Source organism: Octodon degus, unplaced genomic scaffold, assembly GCF_000260255.1.
Source record: "Octodon degus isolate 3935 unplaced genomic scaffold, OctDeg1.0 scaffold00130, whole genome shotgun sequence".
NCBI classification, from domain to species: domain Eukaryota; kingdom Metazoa; phylum Chordata; class Mammalia; order Rodentia; family Octodontidae; genus Octodon; species Octodon degus.
The window spans coordinates 995,650-1,003,478 of record NW_004524706.1 but is presented as its reverse complement, the minus strand read 5'-3'; the positions used below and the strand labels follow the sequence as shown (position 1 = coordinate 1,003,478).

The window sequence follows — 7,829 nt, the reverse complement described above, 5'->3', positions numbered from 1 at the left end:
TGCCTGTATCTGGTAATCCAAGCAACTACTTTGAATCTAACAATATATAATGCAGCAACCATAGTTAATTTCCTATCATCTTGTTTTAAAATGCTGTATCATTTTTGTTTTTGTTTTTTGTTATTTTGTTCATTTCTCTTTAAAATAAAATACAATAAAACCACCACCTCCCACCCGAGTAGCCTGTGCTGCTTCCATTTTCCATAATCAGGGTCTGACCCATGGCCACATGGCCTGAGGATCTACCCATCATTCTGAAGACTGAACCTACTTGCCAAGAAGAGGGTGTGCAAAACTAGATGTCAGTTTATTCAAGTGGCAAAGACCTATGGGAGGATTCCTAGGGGCCCCAGCAAGGTGGCAAGGGTGTCACCTTGCAGAGTGCTGCTCCCAGAAGAAAAGTCCAGGAGAAAAACTGGCATCCAGTTTGCTCCTAGTTTATGTTGCCCTTGCTTTCATGGCTGCATTAAGATTTAATCTACATTAAGATTTTTGAGGAGTGATAGATAAAAAGGAGCTGAACTGTCCACTGAAATAGGAGATGTCATCAGTCACAAGAACAGGGGGAAAGTGACAGTAGCGAGAGGCTAACATCTCACTTGCAGTTAGCTCAGGTTGGCTCCCATGGTGAAGGCTCCAAAAACTAAGGACTGCTCTAAGAATTCAGGGATCAGCCACAAGGGAGGCAAGAACCAAAGGATGCTAGGAGTGAGATTGGGTAGTGGTCCAGATTTCCTTTGAGGGGCATATTCCGCCACATGTTGGTGCTTCTCTAGTTCTTAGGCCAATACTTCTTTGGCATTGCCCTTCCTCAATACCTACCATGTGGACTAGATAAATCTTTAGGCCCAACTTCTCCAACTTCATGCCCAGATACATAAATGCACAGATGTCTAATAAGTGCCTCAAGTTCAAAATATCTCAAAGTAAACTTACAATATTCTGCCCCCTGTACCATCTGTGATCCTTCCATATGTCCCCAATTCTGAATGACACATGCTCTACCCAGTCACCCCAGGCTTTCCTTGCTGTGGAGTCTGACTCTGAAACACTGCAACTACATTTCCTCCTCTGAAGTGTGGCCACTGCTCTAGTTCAATTCTTACCTTTTATCTGGAATATCAGTGTCCATCAGTGGCTCTAACTGCAGTGTACCCAAGTTCCAACTAGCTGTTAGATTTTCACAGTACATGTTTCAACATGTTTCCCTGAGCATTAACCCAAGTTCCACTTCTACCTGACTCAGTCCTAGGCCCCATCCAATCTCAAACTCAACCCCACTATATGCTCACACACTTCTGATGGTTTCCAACCCTAGCCAAATCCATGCTATTTCACGTAAGTGTTCTTCTCTGGTTCCCTTTCTCCTTTGGGATCCTTCCTGTTGGTCCTCATAGTACTCTATATATTATCTTATTGCACTCATTGACACCTGCTGGTTTCAGTAGTACTCATCCCATGGCCCCTACCCATCAGACAAAATGAGTCAGGAAATTAAACTGGGACAAGATTGACAGTGACCCCAAGGAGGCTGATTCTTGGGAAGGAGTTTCTAGAGCAGGGGACGAGATTAAGGAATGACCTCATTCTATGGGAGTAGAAAAAATCTACCTACACCCTCATGTTTGAATATAAAGTCCCTGTATTCAAGGTTCCAACACCTCCATTATTTGCTAGGTACCACCCACGACCATTATATAAACAGGATATAAATGTCATCCAAATGTCATAGATGGGTGTTGAGAAAGGGATTTTCTTTTAAAATCCCATGAAAACCAAAATCTCAGGCTGCCATTTTTAAACCTCTCTCAAGAGCAATCCTGGAGGCTTCTTGTGTGTGTGAAGCCAATCCCAATGGGCAGCACCGGGTCAGCCTGGGAACAAGAGGGCTCATGATAAAAAGGCATCATGAACCTAGAGTGTGGAATTGTATTCAAATCTCTCTCAAGAACTACATAATAACATTTCTCCCCAGTCTTGGTATTGGGATCAGGAACAAGGAAAAGGACCCAGAAGGGCAGAAACACAGGGATGAATAAGCCCTGGAGGGGAACCCAGTGTAATGAGAAGCAGGAATGATGTATGGCAAAAGAAACTCTTAAGCCCCACTTCCATAGCCAAAGCACTATTTATTGGAAGACACATCACTTTGGCTACACATTTTTCCCACTCTCAACCCACCTACATCTCTCAGCCATATTACTACAAAAAGGGAAACTCACATCCAGCACTTTGATAATAATAAGTCAGCCTCATTCAAAATACAACCACCAATTCTGAACATACAAATTCCTTTCACCATTAGGGGTTCTTGGCTTCTATCTTAGACAAAAGGATAATTTATTGAGTGACACATTTTGAGATCTTGGCAACTGAGTTACTTGCCCTACACTGAAAGGGAATTCAGTGGGACACTAAAGCATCTCAGACACAGGAAACATGGATCTGGCTGAATTCTGCCTTGCTCATTTTCAGATGTATGGCTGATACAAGTAACTTAACTTCTTCAAGCCTCAGTTTTCTCTCAGGAAATGAGTAGGAAATTGATAGTTATCTCCTGGGGCTATCACCAGGATTAAATGAGATAATACATATAAAGTGCTTATCACATAGCCTGCCAAAAAGCTAATGCTCAATAACTACTGGGTCTTTTTGCTATTATTAATAATGATTTTATGATGTCACTGTTGTTCCTACTCATTGCTAAGCTCATGGTGGACTATTCTTGGCCACTCCCTCTCACCAGTCTCAAAGTTCCACTGTGAGGATATGCCCAGACTGCAAAGTGCCATGTATGAGGGATGGCAGAGAGGGGGTTTGCACACATTGGCAGTGCGAAGGCACAGCAGGGTCTGCAATCACTGCTGCAGGCCACTGATTTAACTCTAATCCCCTAAGTCACCAGTCTAGCTCAAATACTCATAAAGCTTTTATGCACTAGCAGATATAAAGATAACCTGAGGAATGTTTGGAGGATTTTAATAGGAAAAAAAAAAAAAAAAACTCCATTTGAGAAACAAAGTGCCTTCAAATCTGGATCCTTATTATCTGTAATTCACTTTCAAATTACCTGGATTTTACCAAAACTTCTCTGGGTATACACCAAGCTTAAAACTGAAAATTTTTTGCTAGTTTAAGTCTTATGATCTTAGGAGATATAAATATACATGTGTCACTCTTCTGTTGTAGAGGGCTGTTTCTTCTACAATGCTTTGCCACCTGCATGGGTTCTCCGATGGGCACTGAAGTGGGAGCTGTTGTTGAAGTCTTTGCCACACTCTGTGCATTTGTAGGGTTTCTCCCCAGTGTGGATTCTCTGATGAATAATAAGACTGGAGCTCTGGTTAAAGCATTTTCCACACTCTCTGCACTTATAGGGCTTCTCTCCTGTGTGAATCCTCTGATGAGTGATGAGGTTAGAGCGATCCCGGAAAAACTTTCCACACTCCGGGCACTTGTAGGGCTTTTCTCCTGTGTGTACTCTCTGATGGGTGATGAGCTTTGAACGCTCACTGAAGCATTTTCCACAGTCCACACACTTGTATGGCTTTTCCCCGGTGTGGGTTCGCTGGTGGTTGGCCAGGGTAGAACTCTTACTGAAGCTTTTCCCACATTCAGCACACTCATAAGGTTTCTCTCCTGTGTGGATTCTTTGGTGACTAATAAGGGCGGAGCTCTTTGAGAAGCATCTTCCACATTCAGAACATCGATACAACTTCTCCCCTGAGTTGGTACTGTGGGGTGCAGAACTCAAGTTCGTCTCAACACTACAAGATGGCTCAGCTGAATTATCTGTGGTACCCCTCCAGTGAGCACTAACAGATGGACTTTGATCAATGCTCTCTCCAGTCTCACTACACTGGTCAGAACTTTCTCCCAAGTGGACTTTCTGATGTTTCAAAAGGTTTGAGCTCTGGTTGAAGCTTTTCCAACATTCCCTACATTTATAGGGCTTTTCCCCTGTGTGGATTCTCTGGTGGGTAATAAGATTGGAGTGATCACTAAAGCTTTTTCCACATTCAAGGCATCTGTACGGCTTCTCTCCAGTGTGGATTCTCTGATGCGTATTGAGGTTAGAGCGGTCACTAAAGCTTTTTCCACATTCAAGGCATGTATAAGGCTTCTCACCTGTGTGGATCCTCTGGTGGGCAATGAAGTGGGAGTTCCTACTGAAGCTTTTCACACATGTATCACACTTGTAGGGTTTCTCTGCAAGGTACAGGCCTTGATGATCAATAAGTTTTTCTAAATCCTCCTCAGAAGAACATTCTTCCCACTGTTCTTGTGGAGGATTATCCCATACTCCTTCACCATCATTTTCATATTCACTGTCTTCTCCCCAATCATGAGGGGAGTAAACAGCCTCTGTAGTATATTTTGATAAGACTCCAGGTAAATCACCAAAAATGTCCTGCTCTGAAATCTGGTCTTCATCCTTATGCCTCAGTTCAAAACCTAAAAGAATGAATAGAAACAGTTCATTCATTAGTTAGCATTTATTTATTTGTATCTGTGTCTTATGAATGTGGCCACAATGAATCTATATTTTAAATCTCACATCTTGTGTAATGTGACTAATGTAAAATTAACCAAGTTTGGGGTATACAAACTGTATTGTGTGGAAGCCCACAGAGGATCATTGCCCACCAGAGGATCCACACAGGTGAGAAGCCTTATACATGCCTTGAATGTGGAAAAAGCTTTAGTGACCGCTCTAACCTCAATACACATCAGAAAATCCACACCGGAGAGAAGCCGTACAGATACCTTGAATGTGGATACTAAACCTGTGCAACTCAGGAACACAGTCTAGGACATCGCAGCCCCAAAGGAGCCATGAGGCCCAGTCCAAGCAGTCAGCCAATCAGTTTCCCCAGCCAGTTAGTATTAAATAATAACTACCTCTTTCTTCTAATACACTCAGCAGATTCTGTGTCATACAAGATTGAATCAATTCCCTCACAGCCCAGATGTTTCCCAATAAAAGCTAGGCTATTTCATGTGGGGGACCACATATACCCAAAGACAATAATCTGAGCAAAGTACAAACAATTTTCCTATTCATTCCCATTCTCTTTTAGCCCAGAGTTAAAATACATTGAAACTGGCCCCCTATCTTTTTACACGTCTATGGATTTTGTGGACATTTTGTGACTCCCGGCTTACCAGTGTCTGGAGTTCTAGGACTCAGGGTTGGAGGTCTGATGGCATCTTCATCTGCCATCTCACGCCAGGCTTCATGGTTATCTGCCTCAGTACAGTTCTTCCCAGAACTAGAAAGACCTATTGCATCCCTGACAGTCGCCATGGCTCTGACTGCAGTCCGTGCCCTCATGAGTGAGTCCAGCTCCTCATAGAAGGGGCATGTCCCCGGAGGGCGGCTACTCTTGGCTTTCCGGTAGCTCCGAAGCAGATTTTTAAATCTGTAGCGACACTGCTCCAGGGTCCGCAGGAAACCCAGCGCGCACAGGCGCTCTGCAATGGCCCGATATACCTGGCTGTTCTGATGACAGGTACGAAGCTTCTCCGAGAAGGGGGACTCGCTGAGGATCGTCAGGAAAGCCTTGGTCTCCTCGTAGCCCCAGTGCACACCTGCTGTCAGGAGTGAAGAGTGAAGAGGCATAAGCCTTAAGATTGGCTTAGGTCATCACAGATCAGGGTCATCTGTCCTTCTAAACACCTGGAACACAGGCATCCTGGAAACTGCCCCAGTCCCTGGGACATGCCTTTCCTTTTCAAGGATGGACCAGAAAAGCCAGCCAGCGTGCCTGCCCTGCTCCCTGTAAGGAACTCTATTAATACTTTATGTCTTACTAATGGGGAGGACCTATACACCCACACTTGTCAGTCCTACTAAGCGACCCAAGTCACTTAGCTTGAGCTGTCTAGTAATTGGAATCCACAATGATTTCCCTATATCCAAACAATACATATCTTCTATCTTCTTTATGAATTTTCCTTTAACAAACCTTGGAAGCTGAAAAAGCCCTAAAGACCAAAGATAGGAACAGATTTCAAGTAATCAGAATACAACTAAGGATGACTTTTCTTCTTACAGTTAAATAAAAAGGAGGCAACCTAGTCTCAGTTCTTCTGCAGCTAAGGAGTGCCACTCAAGGAGGTACCAGGGGGCAGGAAAACCACATGCAACTGACAGGCATGAGCCACGGATTCTCCTCCCACCTATGTACCTTTGAACAAGATGTGTCATTTCTTGGGCTCCAGAGAGTCTACCTTACAATGAACTTACAATGTTTGCCACACATTGACTGTTCAAGTCTCTACTACCATATTTTCTGTTTTATCTGTTCAATGTTTTACTCATGGTCTTTATCCAAATTTGCTGTAAAGTCACAGGCAAACGTGCTTGGACACATTAAGAAAACCAACTAATCATAAGCATTAGAAGTTCACTCATATGACACCTAGGATCATCCTCAAAGGTCCCTGAAGGCTTTAGAAATATTGGTTTTTATAAGTAAGAAAACTTGAGCAAGGAGACCTAGTCACAAAGATACAAGTTCAAAGATAACCTGAGGAACTTAACACTTTAGTCTAGTGGCATCAATTCAGGTACCAGCAGCCTGCCTGGTAGGACTGGAATCTGTACCTGGTTAAACACCTATATTCTTACCAATACGACTCTGGAGCAGAGCTGGGCCACCTGCAATCCTGGGCCCCTGGGCAGATTCATCAGCAATCAGGCCAGCACTATTATAGTCTTCTGTTGTTTCCTCAGGCTCCCAGGCCCCTTCCTCCTGCTCATCCATCTCAGCATCACTATCCCCCAGCCTGGGGAGTGATACAGCCTCTCCTGAGCCACCTGTGGCTCTGATGGCTGTCCGAGCCCGCACCAGGGCCTCCAGCTCCTCATAGAAGGGGCATGTCCCTGGTGGGTGGCTGCTCTTGGCTTTTCGGTAGTTCCGTAGGAGGTTTTTGACCCTGTAGCGACACTGTTCCAGTGTCCGCAGGAAGCCCCGTGCCCTTAACCGCTCAGCAATTGCCCGGTACACCTGGCGGTTTTGGTGACAAGTCCGAAGTTTTTCAGAGAAAGGAGACTCGCTCAAGATTGCCAGGAAAGTCTTGGTCTCCTCATAGCCCCAGTGAACACCTGACACTTTCATGTCCTCCATGTCCCAAGGGTATTGTTCTTCCCAGGTTCTATAGCCCTTTAAGGTTAATGCCTGAGCTGGTTTTGTTGGTTCATTATCCAGTCTGCAATCAGAAGTGCTCCTTTTCATAGAATTTATAAAGTTCATATCCCAGAATTCTGGTCCTTGCTCTAGCTTGGAATTGATACTTGGTTTCACAACTGGAAATGCTATACAAAAGAAAAGAGATAAATAAACGAATACAAATTATCTATTGAGCAGCAGGTTTGTCCAAACTGTCCCCGAAACTTACATCCTTTCCTGGCAAGAGTGAGATGAAAGATTCTCATGTTACTCCATTAAAATGTCTGGAAGGTTAGGGAAAAGTAACTAGACAACACACAATCCTGACCAGAAACAGGAAGTGATCTATTTGCTTTGCTCATTTGCTTTATTGTTATTGTTATGAAATATGTCATAGGAAACAGTAACTATTATAGGTTAACAGACAGACACATGACATAAACTGACCCAAACAGACTGAATTCCATTGTTGGGGGGAGGAGGGGAACACAACTGTATCTTAGGATACAGTCCGGCCACAACACCAGATGTGGTGCATGCCTACAATCCCAGTGCTGGGGAGGCAGAGACAGGAGAATCACTACGAGTTTGCATAGCAAGACCATGTATCAAAGAGAGAGAGAGAGAGAGAGAGAGAGAGAGGGAGAGAGAGAG

At 44.0% G+C, this 7,829-nt stretch overlaps 1 protein-coding gene across 2 annotated transcripts in view; it reads right to left on the bottom strand.

The window, feature by feature from the left end:
- Positions 1-2,142: 2,142 nt before the first annotated feature.
- The window catches only part of Zscan20 (zinc finger and SCAN domain containing 20), a 22,833-nt gene continuing 17,146 nt past the window's right edge, over positions 2,143-7,829 (bottom strand). Inside the window, exons 6-8 of one of the 2 annotated variants that reach the window (XM_004640995.2) lie at positions 6,635-7,321; positions 5,167-5,595; positions 2,143-4,455 (exon numbers count right to left, since the gene is read on the bottom strand). In XM_004640995.2, coding sequence (XP_004641052.1) covers positions 3,203-4,455; positions 5,167-5,595; positions 6,635-7,321 — 2,369 coding nt within the window. In that variant the 3' untranslated portion in view covers positions 2,143-3,202. The remainder of the gene's footprint in view (positions 4,456-5,166; positions 5,596-6,634; positions 7,322-7,829) is intronic. The other variant, XM_023701124.1, reaches the window with a different exon arrangement.